Source organism: Copadichromis virginalis, linkage group LG22, assembly GCF_057382275.1.
Source record: "Copadichromis virginalis isolate Kocher_CV1m ecotype Utaka linkage group LG22, C_Virginalis_male_GT1.1, whole genome shotgun sequence".
NCBI classification, from domain to species: Eukaryota; Metazoa; Chordata; class Actinopteri; order Cichliformes; family Cichlidae; genus Copadichromis; species Copadichromis virginalis.
Window position 1 is genome coordinate 34,069,687 of NC_140638.1, and position 18,665 is coordinate 34,088,351.

General features: G+C 39.8%; 1 protein-coding gene across 5 annotated transcripts in view; it reads right to left on the reverse strand.

The window, feature by feature from the left end:
* Positions 1-18,665, reverse strand: part of phf14 (PHD finger protein 14) — a 139,773-nt gene that overhangs the window by 108,828 nt on the left and 12,280 nt on the right. For all 5 annotated transcript variants that reach the window (XM_085446840.1, XM_085446839.1, XM_085446838.1 and 2 more), the window contains exons 5-9: positions 7,844-8,003; positions 6,979-7,090; positions 5,841-5,978; positions 2,323-2,469; positions 1,183-1,453 (exon numbers count right to left, since the gene is read on the reverse strand). In XM_085446840.1, the coding sequence (XP_085302966.1) occupies positions 1,183-1,453; positions 2,323-2,469; positions 5,841-5,978; positions 6,979-7,090; positions 7,844-8,003 (828 nt within the window). The remainder of the gene's footprint in view (positions 1-1,182; positions 1,454-2,322; positions 2,470-5,840; positions 5,979-6,978; positions 7,091-7,843; positions 8,004-18,665) is intronic.

Here is an 18,665-nt window from a genome sequence, read left to right on the forward strand (position 1 = left end):
GGAAAACTAACACTGCACATCACTCTGAAAACACCATCCCCACTGTCAAATATGGTGGTGGCAGCATCATGCTCTGGGGGTGCTTCTCTTCAGCAGGGACAGGGAAGCTGGTCAGAGTTGATGGGAAGATGGATGGAGCCACATACAGGGCAATCGTGGAAGAAAACCTCTTCTGGAAAAGACTTGAGACTGGGGCGGAGGTTCACCTTCCAGCAGGACAACGACCCTAAACATAAGGGTCGTTGTCCTGCTGGAAGGTGAACCTCCGCCCCAGTCTCAAGTCTTTTGAGCCAGGGGCCAGGGCAACAATGAAATGGTTTAAAACAAAACACATCCATGTGTTAGAATGGCCCAGTCGAAGTCCAGATCTAAATCCAATCGAGAATCTGTGGCAAGATCTGAAAACTGCTGTTCACAAATGCTGTCCATCTAATCTGACTGAGCTGGAGCTGTTCTACAAAGAAGAATTTCAGTCTGTAGATGTGCAACGCTGGTAGAGACAGACCCTAAAAGACTGGCAGCTGGAATTGCAGCTAAAGCTGGTTCTACAAAGTATTGATTCAGGGGGCTGAATAATTACGCACACCCCACTTTTCAGTTATTTATTTGCAAAAAATGTTTGGAATCATGTTTGATTTTCATTCAGCTTCTCACGTGTACACCACTTTGTGTTGGTCTTTCACCTGGAATTCCAATAAAATTGATTCATGTTTGTGGCTGTAATGTGACAAAATCTGGAAAAGTTCAAGGGGGCTGAATACTTTTTGCAAGCCACTGTAACAGTGTTAAATCCATGCACTGCAGACACACAATCACTATCTAACTTAATATGCATGTCTTAGGACTTTTGGAGAACATCTGAGTAACTCGAGTAAACTCATGCAGGTATAGTGAATACACGCAAACGGCACACCTTTCTGCTCATGACATCAAGAAACTTTCAAATTTCTCCTAAACTGCACTGCAGTGCTTTGCAGTTTTCTAATCTCAGTGTTTTCTTCTTTAGTATCAATTTCACTCACAACAAACAAGGAGCTTCTAAAAGAATTGCTGCGAAACATTTTCTCACTGTTCTCAGAGACCCACCTACTTTAGCTGGTAAAGTGAAATAGCAGCATAATAATTAACACTTGACACAAAGCAACAGAACAGCGTAGAGCAGAGATGACACAGTTTCCTCACCCAAGTAGTAGTTGACAAAGTCTGCTGTGAGAGCAGGCTGCTTGTGTTTCCTGCGTCCATCCATGCTGGCACTGGTATCAGATGTGTCCACAGGGAAAATGTCAGTGCTGATGCCCATCAGTTCAGCCTTCCTCATCAACTTTCTGATAGCTGAGGCACTAGAGGTCAGAGGTCTTGGCAGTTTTTCCCGGGGTACCCATGCCTGAGGACGAGTGTTTCTGGACAGCTCAGCTTTTGCCCTGTACTGCTGCAAGCGAGTAGTGATTCGGGCCTGCAGGTGGGACACATACAACCACTTTGCTATTAGAAACAGGATATATTGTGCTCTGTTCTACTTTTAGTATATATAAGTAGCATCTACTTTCAAAAGAATTTCACACAACACGCTGTTAGGAAACACTGAATTGTGGAAACCAGTTCAGCCCATCGTTTTTTGCCCATTTGCACAGTCATCTTGAAGGAGGAAAGAGACTACGAAAGTACTAACACAGGGTGCTTCTTACAGTGTGGATGTGACATACATGCAGTGCTCTGCTTGCTCAGTGTTCTGGTTAAAGACAGTTCTTTATGACTATGCCTGGGAGTTTGTGCTCCTCATGCTAAGCACTGTATATGTGCAATTGTATTTACATTTGGGGACAATGAAAATTTCACATGCTGTCCCTCACACTTGCTTATAGTGCCTAAATTTTGTTAACTGGGACTTTTAGTGTGCCTGTCAATCTGATATAACCATGCAGTCACATTTAGACCACCTACAACAAATACAAAACTGTGATCTAATATAAGTTCGATCAAGGGCCACCTCAAAGTACAGACCAAAGAACTGAAAAGTAAGGGCAATAGCAATGAGCAGAGTGATTTCTACATTTTCTTGGAGTCAGGTGCTAAACTATCCGTGTCAGCTCAACGTGATGCTGCTGTGTGGGGATCGCCTCCCTCTGTCCCAAACCTATTCCTTTTGTGTGCAGGTTTATTAACAGTTACAGGAAAACTGTAGCATTTCTTAAACTTGTTTTAGGGTAAAATATTATTTCGAAAATACACAATTTATCTCACCCATCCAAACTGTCCTTTGTCATTTAGACTAAACATAGTGCATGTTTTTAGTATAGATGGGATGGGTCAAACAATCCTTACCTGAGCTTCGGGAGTAAGCTGTCTCTCTCTCTCCTGCAGAGAGACTTTACAATAAGACTGTAAGGCCAGGTAATTCTTCCTTTTCCACTTTCTGTCAAAGCGGTCTGCATGCTGTTTGCAGTATGCAAAAAATGGGTCCGCGATATCCTGAGGAAATAAAGAGCACTCATGGGAATTAACAGTTAAGATAACTGGTGGGAAAACAGGTATTAATAGCCTGTAAAGCTTTTACCACGTTGAACTTTCAGAACCTGCCACTCACTAAAGTGAAAAATCCAGCTGAGGCAGAAGCAGTGCTTTGCAGCTGCTGACTTCCTACAGTCATCTGTGTGCAGTCTGTTGTAGTGGAGGATTTGTAGCTGATTAACTGGATTAGGCTGCTGCAGTGAACAGGCATTTTTCCAAATACTTGTGTTATATGAATTTTATTTGTTTTGCTTGGTGGACTGCAGTGACAATATTCCAAAAGAACTTCATTAATAGTCGTTATCAATCAAATCTGTCACTCGCTAGTTTGATTTCTCCAAGTGGTAGATGCTTTATTGACAGAAGCTGTGTAAAGGAGGTGAGGAAAAATAAAATAAAATTAGTGGATTCTTTCTCGGCTTGATTTTACCGCTTCTCTCACTTCATGTATTGGTTAAAATTGGTCTATTGGTATTATTATAGTAATATTCATAAGATAAATTATTTGGGGTTTTTTCATAAAGGTACCAAGTGTGGTAAAAAAATAAATAAATAAAATTGGTGGCACTGTGGTAAGAGCAGAAAAGTCCTCAAGGGTACAAGATCGTCATGGATGTGGGGATGTGCAGGTATCGATTTCTTTAGTAATCGAGTAATCTTTCAATTATTCCATGGATTAATTGAACAAGAAATGAGCAATAATAAGCATTCACAAAAATCACAGGTATTTCAGAATAAACTGCTCATTGGTTTCTATTTGAGAAATTGTAATGTTCTAAAGTTCAACTGCAAAAACTACGAAATCCTTAGTCGCCAAGTTCTGATCAATTCCCATCCCTACTGTATACATGACTAATATATAAATAATCTCAAGTACAGGCAAAGTAAAAAAAAAGAAGATATATTATCGTTTATTATGGCATAGTTTAAATTGCATATATATGCAATTTAAACTATGCCATAACTATGCCACAACTTTTACCTTTACTCTTTCTTTTTGGAAGGCATTAATAGGGGTTCTGACAGCGTTTTATCTACTAGATGAAGTAGACAGTGTGTGTTCATGTGGATTATTTTTTTTGCATGTGGATCTGCGTGTCCACGTGAATGAGTGAGTTTGTGTTTGTAAGTATTTAAAGTATGAGTATGAGGAGTATGTGGCGTCTCCAATGAAGAAAAGCGAGTATGAGCATATGATGCAAAATCTTTGTGCTGCTAAAAACAAGAAGTTATGACTTAAAGTAGACATGATATTAGTATTAATTCAGTGTCCAACCATTTTCATGGACTTGTGAAGAAAACTTGTATTTTTACTTTTAAACATTAATCTTATTTATTTAAACATAATATATTATATTATTTCACTTTCAATCTGAAAAACTGTTGGAAGGTATCTTTGTGTAAAATAGGACGGTCAGCAAGCTGTATAATTTAAACACGGTCTCAGACCAAGTTAACAGTTCATCTGCATATTTTAATAAATAAACTTCTGGAGGCTTACTGTAGATTTTTCTCTGTGTAAAACAAACAGCGGTGGATGGAGCAGCTACAACATTACAGACATTAACCTTCAATGTAAAGGATCTAAAGTGTGGTTAAAGGGAAACCAAAGTTGTAGTCATTTTATCTGATGATTTTAATTTTATTTTAAATTGTCTCTCAATTGTAATTGTATTTATGATGTAATTTGGTTTTATGAAAATGTATGTTTTATTGTAATATGTATTTATTTAGATTGTTAGCCCAACAAGGGACAATTGTTGAAAATTAGCAGTAGCTATAAACCTATGTGCGGTACATCAGTCTCATGTCTTGCACTTGAACTATGTTTAACTGCACTGTCCCTTTTAAATATCCATCCATCCATTCGCTTCCGCTTATCCTTTTCAGGGTCGCGGGGGGCGCTGGAGCCTATCCCAGCTGTCATAGGGCGAGAGGCGGGGTACACCCTGGGCAGGTCGCCAGTCTGTCGCAGGACCAACACACAGGGACAGACAACCATTCACACTCACTCGCACATTCACACCTAGTGGCAATTTGGATTAATCAATTAACCTATCCCCACAAGCTGCATGTCTTTGGACGGTGGGAGGAAGCCGGAGTACCCGGAGGGAACCCACGCAAACACGGGGAGAACATGCAAACTCCACACAGAAAGACCCCGGCCTGATGGTGGAATTGAACTCAGGACCTTCTTGCTGTGCGGCAACAGTGCTAACCACCGTGCCACCATGCTGCCCTCCCTTTTAAATAAATAAATGAATTCAAAATTCAAAATTTGCTTTTCTTCACATCAGCGTTCGTTAATCAGGTGCTTTGATCAAGGACTCCTGCTCACTTTTGTCCCAGTAAAGGTTTAAATGGTGATCACAGGGAGGATGCTGGAAACACATTTTTCTTTCATTCAACCTGAGCTCACATCTCTGTAATGGCTCCTCCTCTTTGCTGCGTGTAAACAGACTCCAGCTCCATGTTAAACTGCCAGAGTCATCATCACTGCTGCTGTTGTGTTATTAATGTTTTTGTTTAAAAAAACAAAACAAAAGAAAACTGCAGGCTGTGCGGGCTTAATGTTGTCAAACTTTTTATTCATGCACTGCTCCTAAATATGTTTGTATTGCAGATTTCGCAAATGTGGGTGAAGCACTTGCGTTTACATAGTTTAACACATCTGCACGCTGCAGAGCCGTGTGTTAAACGAAGCATCGAAGGCTGAATCGTTGCAGCCCCAGATGGATGGTTCAAACACAGGGCAAGAGGTTCAGTTTAGAGACCTCCAGGAATCAAGGAAACTTTATTTTATTTTTTCACTTTTTAGTGACATTTTGGTTTAGTTATGATAGTTTTTGCAGCAACAGGCATAGGTTGTGCAAACCCAAGACCAAACAGTTGTTTTTTGTTCTGCCAGTCACTACACATATGCTGCTTACAGTTTCAACAGCTAACACCGCTTTGTTTAACAGGTGACTGTTATTGAGCTGACAAATTTATAGCATCAAGTTCACTTCCTAGTTTTTTGTTTGTTGGTTTGTTTTAAGAGCTGCACAGCCAATAGTCATTACACAAAAAGTCATAATTCTTTGCTGAGCAGACTAATGTATTATTGAATTTAAAACATCCTTTTAACACTTCTGACATGACAACCACTGAAGCTAAATTAATAAACGTATTTGTACGGTGTAAATGACATATCAAGAATCAACTGTTACCAATCAACCACCCAAGTATTTAAATGGAAAATATCTGCATATTCATGGACTCTTCATTTCTCTGAGGGAAGAACGTTCACTAATAATGCTGGTTTCGTTAAGCTGCCAACAAGGTCGCCCTACCTCCTCCGCTGCAGCCTCAGACAGAAGCCCCTCCCTCTGTGCACAGGTGACGTGGAAGTAGGATCGACACATTCCTGCATCACAGCTGATACACACACCAGTCCTGGCAAAACGGGCATCCTCACAGAAACTGCACTCCTGCTCATAACAAAAATAACACATAACATTTTTTCATTTTTCAAAAATGCCAGTATGCAACTGTTTCACTGTTAACCGGTTTTCATTTTGACAGATATTTTGGATTATCTACTGAAATTCTGACGCTTCCATGTGAATTTCTACTTAAGCTGCTTTCAGGTTTTACATGATAAATCAGCCTCACCTTAACGCTTGTATTTAGCACAATTACCTCGCTTATACATCAGTTCAGACTGACGAAACTTGAGCTGAAAAGCTCTAAAGCCGAATTTCTCAAACTTGTTCCTTGGAACTTTGCCCCCACTAAGTGCCTTCTCAACAGGTAACTTCAGCAACTTTAGGGGTGGAACGTGCCACTTTTAAATTGTGCCCCATTACTGATCATAATGATTACTGTAAGTAGAGCATCTCCGGTGTTTAATCAGTTTTGCTGCGAGAAAAATGTCTGAATACAGCCTCTAGTTTATGGGCGTCAAACTCAGCCCTCTCTGATCATAAGTGGGCGGGACCAGTGAAACTCTCCTTTCTGTCAATGTAAAGAAGTTACAAATTTAACTTTTTCTACATCATAAAGAAAAAGATGCTGTGACAAAAAAATTCGTCAGCATGATGCAAGATTACAGAAAAAGTTCTGGCAGCTCATTACAAAGACTGTCCAGTTTTTCTTTTTTTTCCTCAATGAAAATAAAATTGGGCTTCACTTTAGCCACCTCCTAATTTTAGAAATTCACTAATATCATTGAAATGCAGCCAGATGCTGCTCATTTTATATTTTCGCCCATTTCTTCATTTTTCCCCCGACAAGCTTGCGTTTAAATCTGGCTTGCAGGTCTCGCCGTGTAACTGCCTGTACCACTACACTTGCTGTCTTCCGAACGCCTGCCCCCCTCCTCCTTTCACTAATGGTACGACCCCAGTCTTTGCACGGATTGGCCTCATGGCCGATAAACACTATTTACATTGAAATTAATCTTCATCAGTGAGCAAAAAGAGAACTTGCCTTGGCCCCATATTTTGAATAATTCATCTCTGTGAGTGTTACTGGTCGCAACTTATCAATGTCTCCAAATGCCACTCCAGGAACATAAAGGGCACAAACCACATGCACCCACCTGAAAACATCAAAGAATAAAAGCAAAATTGGTGAACAAATGGTACAAAGAATGGTAGAAAAATCCAGAATTGGAAATGGCTCAGAATCAAGTAGCATTTTAAACATTTCGACTTCTGGATGCTGATTTCACAAAAAGCTGTGAACTGATAAATCATGGCTATGGTTTATTTTTGCATTTAATGTAGAGAATTTGTGTAGACAATAAGACACTTAATATCATGAAACTAGTTTCTCAGATACTCAAAAAGAAATTGACTCATAGATTTATGTAGGCCCAGACTCATGCTACAGTTTGGTGTGAGACAGTTTCAAATGTGGACTTTAGGCAAGAGAATCCAAAGTCCAATATAAAGATATCCATCTCTAGCAAGCAACCGCTTCACAGTTTAATTTGCTGTGTTTTTCATGCTCTACTGAAGTAGTAAATTCGTGTGCAGCCTGGCTGAGGAGCACTATCAGCGATAACGTGGCTGAAGTCTCCACGCTTCACATAACACAGTCTTTTCTCTCACTCTTTTTCTTCCTCTCTTTTCTCCTCCCTCCATTCCTCCAACAGTTCTATTTTCCTTCTTAATCAAACCTGCTTTTCTCCTCAGCACTGAATATATAACACAGTTCAGACAGTCTTTGGATCCCTGCAGCATTTTGAATAGCACAGATCATTAGCTGTTATTTGTTTCTGAACATGTTCCACTTGCTGTATCTTCTAAATGGCAACTGACCACCAGGTCATTGTGCCACTGTATCCCACCTCCCAGCATCCGTCTCTTTGAAGATGCCATCCTGGTTTGGGCATAGCTCACAGCTGGGAGTCACTCCATTCTTGCAGGCATCACAGAACCAAGGCTCTGTTGAATTCTCAGAGGCCGAGCTCATAATCGAGTCACTCTCGCCGTCCACACCGTAACACCCTGGAAGCAAAGACCAGTATTAACCTTACTGAACAGTCATCCCATTCAAATGAAAACTGCTCCTGTGAGCCACAGCGTGCAACACATGTGGTAGATGCGAAGCTGTGCCATAGAGGTTAGAGGTTAGGAGTAAAAAAAAAAAAAAAAAAAAAAGATAATTTTGCATTACTCTGTAACATGGTCTGAGATCCACTGACACATCATTAGCATTTAATAATATAAACCTTAGGCTACACATTTACTCTAGCACAAATTCCTAACCTAATCAGGGCACAAAATATGTTTCTTTGAGAGAACCAACACAAAGACAGCAAAGGTGAAACTGTGGACTAGTCCAAATAGCAGCTCACAGCTATCACTTCAGTGATTCTACTGTGGAAATTACCACAAGCAGAAATTAAGGTTACAACGTGACTGCTAATCACTGCTTTTGTTTCCTGATGAAAAATCAGTCCTTGGCTGGGCTTTGCATACAGTCAGTTTTCACATCATACTGAGATTATCTATTTCCTTTATGTTAGCATTCTGTTTTTGCACATCCTTGTAGATTCAATTCTGATTATTATTATTTATTTTTTTTAAATGACAGGCTCAGTATGCACTTTACCGTCACATTCCTGACGCTTCCCACAGCAAAAAATAAAAGTAATGTCCTCAAAAGCTAGCTTGGCTATTTTCCTCCTCTGCAATGAGCTGAAGTCAGCGCAAGTGGAGCAAGTGCAGTACACTACTGCATTACAGAACAAGCTCCTTTGATTAAAGTAATGTATAACTCTAAAACACCTTACACCAAACACTGCCCATGTGACATATCTCTATGCCTTTTGCCTTTATTAAGACACAAATGTAAACAATGTAAAAAAGGGAAACGGGTTCACATGCCAACTAACAGAGGAGCTCCAAGGACACACTGACAACGTCTTTACTTGCTTCACTTTGGCAGAGCAGCTCCTCAGATTAGGGCTGTTCCATATAATGATATATATTGAATGACGATATAAAAACGTCTATTGTTTCCTATTACACTATCGTTTGTTTTGTGGTGTCGTAAAATAAACAGTTTACAGCAATATTTTTTCATCGTTTTGATGGTCACTGTAGTGGCTATATTAATTTCTTAAAGTTCTCTCTTTCTCTTATATTTAAAATAACCACACTACTGACGGACAAGCGCCTGTTTTTACATGTTCTTGTTAGCAACAATGACGGTAAAACCATCACTTGGCTCTGCTGTCCGCTTGTTTGTTTTCCATGTAAACCTTTCACAATAAAGCTCAAGATCCTGTTGAGACTTTTCAAAATAAACTGAATCACGTGAAAGAGTATGCAGAGAGTTTACAGATGAGAAAAAAGAGCCATCGGGTGCTTAAAAGTTAACCTTAGACTCAAACTTTGAAAGAAAATGGTGGCCGTCACAACTTATGACTAAAAATGTATAGTTTCATGCATTGGTTACACCAGCTGGAAAAACTTCACGCAAGTCAAGTTGCCCGAGATTCACAGAATTTACAGAAAAATATTACATTTTTGTGATTTATATCGTTGTCAGGACGATTAATGTCTTATACTGGGATATGAGATTTTTGTCATATCGCACAGCCCTACCTCAGATGATAACTGGCTCTGGTTGGCACAATCAGGGGAAACAACCCAGAGCTACCCACAACCAATAAAATGAGAAGAAGATGCAAAAGGTGCTCCTGCTTCCTGGGAACTTCCAATGTTGTCATCCAACATGCCACAAGTTGCTTTATTCTGTTGTATGCTCTCATGTCCACTTCATCTATACTCCTCCAATCCTCACACATTCACCTCCCGTGCACATTTGTATAAGTGGACAGCAGCTAAAAGATCTCCTTTGTTATAAAAATGTCAATGGTAGATCTTAGCCTGCTAATGCAGGGAACTGCATATAGGGTATAATCGAAATTAAAAAAACAAAAAAAACAAAACACATTGAAATTATGTAAACTGAAGTGAACTATGCTAACTAAGTGTGACGACAGTAATGAAGTAACTTTTGATACAGAGATAAGGAGAGAGAGCGCAACAAGAGAACAACAAGGTGTGACTCAAAATCAAATGATTGGAGTTACATCGAGTAATTGGATGCCAACATCAGGTGATAGCCATGTCGTACTGGAAAGGCAGAGAGAAGAAGGGGACTATAAGACCCTTTGCAGATAATGATTAGTCGTTACTTCCTCAGGGTTTTGTCGAAGTGTGCAGAAGATTAGAAGACCCTGCATCACACAGTAGATTTCACAGCAAGAAACCCAGAGGATTTAGCCTTCTTTTTGCAACCCACTATGGACCACAAATTGAATTGAATATTTACTATCCAATATGGTGCTCACTACATACTGGAAGGGAACTATCTAAGGAGTTCCACGCTCCTCAAAAAGGATTTTATCCTGCGTGGCAAGGGGAAGAATTCATCAATGGCAAAGGTTTTCGCTCTCTTAAAAAATTAAAAATAAATCAAACTGACAGTAGATATTTAGCAACAGTTCTGATTTTAGGGCCTGGGGAACATTACTGACAACAGGCAAGCTTGTAATCTGATTTTTTTTTTTTTAACTGTACTTGCCAATTACAACCTGAGAGATATGGTTTAAAATTAGGCAAGTGCCAATGATGTCAACCGATTCTGATCTCTTTAAAAGAATATCATGAGACACTGTATCAAAGGCAGAGCTCAGATCATAGAGAAAGCATGGCTAACAGCCCAAAGTCAGTTGCCATTAGTGGATCATTTGTGATTTTGTCCTGGACTTCATCTGTAGTGTGAAGTGGCAGAACACCAGACTGAAATTGTTCAAACGAATGACTGTTATTAAGGTGTACAACAACATTTTTTTCAAGAACTTTTGAAAGAAAAGGTAAATTTGCAATTGAACTGTACTTATTGAGGTTCACCAGGTTTCTGAAGTGTTAGATTTATCTCAGCTGTTTTAAGAGGTAGAGGAAAAAACCCAGGGATCAGGGAAGAGTGAATAACCTCAGTTATTAAAGGAGAGAGAGAGAGGATAAACAGGATGTTGCCAGTCAGAGGTGGGTCAAGGCAACACGTAGAAGGTTTAGATTTCTTTAAAATCATACAGTGTGCCATATGTGGAATTATCTAGAGCCAGCTGCTGACAGATGTTACTAACCTTAGTACTGAAAAAGGCTATAAAAATGTTCTAATGCTCAGTGCAGTAAACCTGAGGTGGAAAATTGTCAGGTGATTTAATGTAGAGAGTCCTTGTATTTCCTTCACCAGACCTCATTAGTACTGCATAATATTCATATTTGACTGCAGACAGAGCATCCTTATAATTCCACGTGTTGACGATGCATATGGACAGCAAGACCAGTCTTTGTGCAAAGCCATTCCAAGCAATCTTTAGTTTTAAGTTTGCATAAATCCAGAGTAAACCAAGGAGCAGAGTGAATGAAATAGACAGTCCAAGTTTTCAATGGAAAGTACTGAGTAGACTGTGTAGTCCATTATTGTAGTAAGACACCAGTTTATCAGGAGTAGATAAATTGTCTGTCAGTTCTACAGGAGAAGGCAGTTATGTCAATGTTTTTAATATTGCGATATGATAGAGCGAAAAGAGTTTGACTTAGATAATATTAAATGGACATCAAAAGATACCAGCTTGTGGCCAGATATGGAAAGATTAGATGCTATACGGTTCTGAGGAGTAACACTGCATACATCACATAATATCAAGAATACGGCCCTTAGAGTGAGACTGAAAATCAATAAATTGTTGCAGGCCAACGCTATTAACAGATGATGAATAATCTCTCATAAGAGTATTAGTGACAGTGTCTGGATGTATATTAAAATCACCCAGCAAACTAACATTGCAGGAGAAAAAACTTAGAAGCTGGATGAAGTATTTAGTATTTGTATTTAGTATTTATTTATTTATTGTCATTGTCAAGAACAATGAAATTGCCAAGAAAAACCATTTTAATATTGTCCTCTTAATTTTCTGAGGCTGCCTAAACAATTACTTGGCTGATGTGGTTTCTATGGCTGCTATTACACCAGGCATACGTGCGCTTTACTACCAATGAGAACAGCAATCAGCACTCTCCCTCTGTCAGGGAGATAACACTCCAGCTCCTAATTCAGTCAAGCAGCCTTTGGGCTTTTTGAGCAATGGGAAAGACTCAAAAATCAAAAACTTAGTGTTCTGCATGCCACACTGGGGAGTCAGACAGCCCATAAAAAGCAAATACTGGGGTAGACAGAGTTGTTTATTCAGCTCTACACTGTTTGGTGGGCGCGCGTCCTTTTCTGATTGAGAGACCATTTGCTGTGTGCCATGGTGAATCACTAATTCTGAAATCTGCTCTTCAGAGGCTGCTGGGGCTCTAGTCTGAAATTTTAAAACAGGCCTCTGGTTTTTCCGTGGAATCAACTCACTCGTGCAATTAAGGCACAACTGCAGCTTTTCCTTTTTAAAGAATAGGACAATCTGTTTTCACAATCTATTGTTACCCCTTAGCACCAATATTATGTATTCTACCTCAATTTTGCCCCCACAAGATGTACCAAGGGCAGGAGGCTTAAAAAAAGGATCATCTAGGCAGTTCGTCTTTACTTATTGAGCTCTGAAACTGGGGTTTGTGAACAACCACCGTGCTGGTTTAAATGATGTATAGTTGAACCGTGCCACAAATCTTTGGTGTTCCTTTTGAACTGAGATACAAAGCTCAGACCGTTTAGCCATGGGTTACTGGCTAATATGAGCTAAGCTGACAAAAAGTGATGACTACAAGATAGCTTCATAATCCCTGAAGAAAGATTATCCCTGTCAGAAATGGACTTTGCAGGAAAAAAAAAAGGTAGAGTTGACTGAACCACCGAGAGAACTGCTCAACTATATTGACATTTTATGAAAAAAAATGCTTTGTTTATGTTCCACAAACACAAAATACATCAAAAGAAAGTGTACAAGGTTACAGAATAAAATATAAACTCGTTTTCACATGTATTGTGAAATGTATGTATTTTTTTTATAACTTTCACTTAATTATACATTTTGCTTTTTACCAATAATAATGCTCATTTACGGTATACTGGAAATATTTTCTCCAACCCCATCTCTAGAAAAACTTGGAAAAGTACGTTCATTTTAAGTTCATAAGTTTGATAAATAGTTATTCGTGTGTTTTTATCTCTGTCACTGTAACATAACCATGTATGAAATTAAAATAAATCTCAGGACAAGAGGCATTTTTTTCATCAGCCAAATTTGATGAATGTACAGAGGTTTAGTGCTGTCCACTCCAGTACAGGGGTCCCATATATACGGTCTGCTATCTGAAACTCTTTTACCCTGAAAAATGTACAATAACTAAAGTAGTAAAGTCTTAACTGCAGATACAACTCACCTTTCATCTCTGACCTAAAGCCCTTTGTTTTAATCTTAAAAAAATAGTTTGTGAGCTTTGAAATGAGTCAGTATGTTAAGAGTACTACACCTTTTTAGCAAGGGCGCATAGCATTCGTTCTTCAAGTATTTATTCTTGAATGCGCAGGTGTTTTGTTTTTCCCCTACTGATCCAGTATGAACTCAAAACCAAACTACATCATTGTGTTTTTAGACACCAGTCAGACCACCACTAGACAGTGTGATTAGAAAGTATTGCTTTACATCATCACTATAAAAAACACCATTCAGAGAGCAAATATACAGTAGTTACGGCCTTTGTAGAGCCTGGTGTGATTTTCAATTTATATAGGTGTGTCCCTCCTTAGGCGTCACACCTTTTGTACAGCTGACCCTACCCAGCAATTAACAAAATACTTAAGGCCCACCCCACCCCCACAACCCGAAATAGAGTAAACAGAAGAGAACAGATGGGTGGATTGAGAGAAAAAAAATATTACCAGCCTTCCCACACATGTATCATTGAGTAGTGCTACTTTAATAACTGCTGATATTTCCTTAAGAGTCTTGCTCCCAATATTGATCATTCTGAGGTGACCTGAATTTCTTCCACTAAACTATCAGCACATCTTTTAGGCCCCATTCCTACAAGACCGCTCAAGTAAGTTTTAGCATTAATTAATGCTGTCTTAACTAATTATAGACCGGTTTCTAACCTTTTAATCTTGAAGAGTAGGTGTCAAAGAGTTAACTAAATATTTGCGGAAGAAAGGTTTATATGACGAGTTTCAGTCAGCAGTGTTTCTGTGCTAGGATGCACACTAGTGAGGGTTATAAATATTCTTTTTATGGCCTCCAACAGTGGACTCATCTCTGTGCTTGTCCTGCTAGATAACAGGGCAGTATTCAATACTGTTGACCATAACAATTTATTACAGAGAACTAGAACACACCATAGGTATGAAAGGAATTACACTGCAAAGTTTCAATCATATCTATCTGAGAGACGCCAATTTGTGGCATTTCTGAGGTATCTTTACTTCAAAAGCTAGTCATGGAGTTTGAAAACACTGTATAGATTTGCATTGCTATGCAGATGACAGCCACCTTTACTTATCCATGAAGCTGTATGATACAAATCAGTTAGCTGAAGTGAAGACATAAAGGCCTGGATGACTTCTAATTTCCCATATCTAAATAGCCCGATGTCAGATCGCAAAATTTCCAGTGCAAAATTTAAGATTCAAAGGTTGTAGCGTTGACTGCAAGATTTCGTGTTAAACTTAACTAGTTTTATTACTATTTACACTTAAACAGCTAATTTCAAAACAAACAACCATACAACGACAAGTGACAGCACCACCCAGAGTGGAAGAACTTGAAGATTTCATCAACAGATCCAAGAAACAAAACCCAACCAAGTTAGAAAGACTGATTTGTCAACTGATGCCGAGGACTTACTCACAACCGACATTCAGGTAAGTGTTTTTGAGTCCATTAACAAAAAGTTGGATCTCCTAGCCATGCCTTATCAGGAGATGAAGGATTAAAATCAAGCTTAGATATTTTTTTTGTCTCCCGTGTTGTCTCTGGCAGCCAAGGCTGATGTTTCCATTTTCTCATGGAAAAAGGGTTGTGTCATAGGGGTAGGAAATGTTGGGATGGACAAGATCCAATCTGGGAGCAACCTCATCTGCGTTATGAAAGGTCTGTCACCAAGATAGAGATCTGTAGCATTCTCAAAAGTCTCAGTTTTAACCCGTTTATAAAAACAGAAAAACAAAACAAAAGCATAGTTGTGCTTTGGACAACAAAAACATTATGGGCCAGGTTTTGATAGGTTCTAGGTTCATCAGTGTAATGCAAAATTTGTGTTTCAACTCATCTAATCCAGCAGGTGGCAGTCGATTTTGTAGACATATAGATAGATCTATTATTGTACAATCTACTGTACAATATAAAGCGCCTTGAGGCGACTGCAGTTGTGATTTGGCGCTGTATAAATAAAATTGAATTGAATTGAATAGATAGGTACCTTAATGTATTAGAGTAGCAAAGTTTTTTAAATGTTGGATAGTTTTTTCTTAAGACAATGATTCAGCAGTTACTGTACTGAGTTTGGAGAGTAAGGCTTTTATAAATTTTTTGGAGTATAGGATAACAGATTTTAAGTTGTCAGTATTCAAGAAATTGAACTGTGAACTTTGATCCTACCTTCATCCCAGAATATTTAGGTTTTCTTGTGGAAAACTGGTTGAAAGAGGTAAAATGGTAGAGTTTGACCAGTTCAGAGAGTAGCTGGAGACTTCTCTCTAACCTTAAATGTTTGCGGCAAGGAAGAATGGGGTCCTGAAGGATTAATGGCAAACCATCTGCATAAGGGAGATATTTATGTTCTGTATTAGATAATGTCTTAAAGCAGGGGTCTCAAATTTGGCCCTTAAAGTGACTTTTTATGTTAGGGAGGATGTGTTTGTTGTTGAGTGCAATTTTTTAAATAAGTTTTTTAAAAAGAAAAACATTATTTAATATGAAGGCAACATGAGCAGAGAGTACAAACATGTTGAGGGACTTGTTGTGTTAGTTCGGTGAGTTCAACCCCCCCCCCCCCCCCCACCTCTACTGCAGAGCCCCTCTGTTTTCACAGAGTTGTGCGTCCACATTGAAAAGGCCGAAAACACTTACGTTCCAGTACTGCGCATGCGTGAAACCAAGACGATTCGATCTGCCTCATTTCTGCCGCGGAAACTGAAACGTCCCGGCAAAATGCCAAGGAAAAGCACAGAGGTTTTTAAATGGACTAACAATGAGGTGGCGTTGTTGCTGCGAGTAACACAAAAGTACAAAGTTGCAAAAGCTATTGAGAATTAAAGAAATTGAAGAAAAGCTATTTGGTGCATGTACAAACTGATATTAATCTTTAATATGGCTGAAATAATTGAGCGCAAACAAAACAACTGCTGTATAATGCCTTCCGCTATCTTAGGTTAATTGGTCATATGACTGCATCACATAACTAAAATGTGTCATCGTTTTCGAAAAGGCTCCGGGTTCTCTGTCCACACTGCAACGCGAAAACTGCGTTTTCAAATGTATACGCTTTGGAGAGCGTTTTCAAAATGCTGCGTTTTCCTTGACCAAAAACGCTGCCTCAGTGTGGACGAAAGGCCAAAACGGAGAGAAAAAGATGTGTTTTCAAATGAAAATGTATTAGTGTGGACATGGCCGAAGTTTTGCTCCAGGAAGGCAGCAGGCCCAGACAAGGTGTGTCCTAGGCTGTTAAAGGCTTGTGCTGCTGAACTAGGGGAGCCGCTACAACAAATCTTTAACCTCAGTCTATGACTGGGGAGAGTGCCCACCCTCTGGAAGACATGCTGCGTCATTCCGGTCCCCAAAAAGAACCGGGCCAATGAGCTAAATGACTTTCGACCGGTGGCACCGGCATCACATCTTATGAAGACTCTAGAGCAGCTCTTTCTCAACCTCCTCCAGCCCCAGGTACAACATAACCTGGACCCACTACAGTTCGCCTAACAAGGCAGATGTCGGTGTGGAGGATGCTATTCTGTACCTCCTACACAGAGCTCACTCGCACCAGGATAAGGCACGGTAAGGATCCTGTTCCTCGACTTTTCTAGTGCCTATTATACAATCCAGCCCCGTCTGCTCCAGGAAAAACTCAACAGAGCACAGTACGTCAGGCTGAAGGACATCACGTCTGACACTGTGGTCAGCACCACAATAACTGTGCTGTCCCCCCTTCTCTTCCCCCTGTACACCTCTGACTTGAGCTATAACTCTGAATCACGCCATATTCAGACAGTTGCGGATGATACAGCCATCATGGGGTGTATCTGGGATGGTCAGGAAGAGGAGTACAGGAGTCTGGTGAGGAACTTTGTTACATGGAGTCACACAAACCACATGCAGCTCAACACATTGAAGACCAAGGAACTGGTTGTGGACTTCGGAAGGTCCAGACCAGGTGCAGTGCCAGTTAAGGAGGTGGTCAACATGTACAAGTACCTCGGACTGTGGGTGGACAACAAACTGGACTGGTCATACAACACGCAGCACCTGTATAAAAAAAAAAGCCAAAGCAGACTATTTCGTCAGGAGGCTGTGGTCTTTCAACATCTGCAGGAAACTCCTGTGGATGTTCTACTAGTCGGTGGTTGCCGGTGTACCTTTCTATGCTGTGTTGTGTAGGGGGAGCAGAACAGCAAAGGAGGACTCATCCAGGCTGGAAAAACTAATCAGGAAGACTGGCTCTGTGGCCGGCATGAAGCTGGACATTCTGGTGACAGTGGCAGAGAAGACGACACTAAAGAAACTGCTGGACATTATGGACGATGCTGAACATCCTCCGCATGTGGTCATAAATAATCAAAGGAGTCTACTCAGAGACAGGTTGCTTCTCCCCAAGTCTAAGCCCAACCTAAGACTTATTCTTGATGATCTGGATGGTGCAACCTTCAATTATCGCAAAGACCACACACTTCCATGTACGGTTTTAAACGTACAGTGACACCATGTTATTAGGAGAAACGGCAGATCGATCTATTATGGGGTTCAGTACAGCAACAGTCATCACCCATTTTGAGTTCTGAGCTTAGCAGATTGTTAATGTAACAGATGCGAAGATTAGACTTTGTGAAGAAATGATACAACATCTTTATTAGAGCCATAAAAATAAACAATATTTAGGAAAAGACTTTTCAAATGAGATAAACAGTATTTTGGAATCAGAAATTGTGTGACTGCAAGCAATCACAAGTATTTGAAATGCCCAACTTCTTTCTACAATTAAGTTCAATATTTTAACAGTCTGGAAAGATGAACACCATATCTGTCCTTCCAGATGACGATAAGAACTGGCTGCAAGGGCTGCCATGTCCTCTTCTTTATCAACCTCTATTGCAAACCACTTAAGCTTCCCTTCTGTGTCCTTTTTTGGAGATTAAACATGTCCCAGAGAAGGAAAATATCAACCAGGAATATGAACAAGATAAATTTAAGACCAGCTCTTAATATCTTGTGTCTGCCTATGCCTATGGAGAATTGGCGATCAGCACTTTTCTTATCCTTCACTACTCTGTGTTTGTGTTGTTAAAGAGTGTGACTGTCCAAGATGGTAGAACAGGTCTTGCTTTTACCTCAAAGGTTTTTGGTGTTTCAAGGTTAAGGGTTAATTCAGCCCATTTGAGTGACTGTCCTGACAACAAAAGTTGCACTTTTTAAATCCAGCAGGCATGTCATTGCCAGG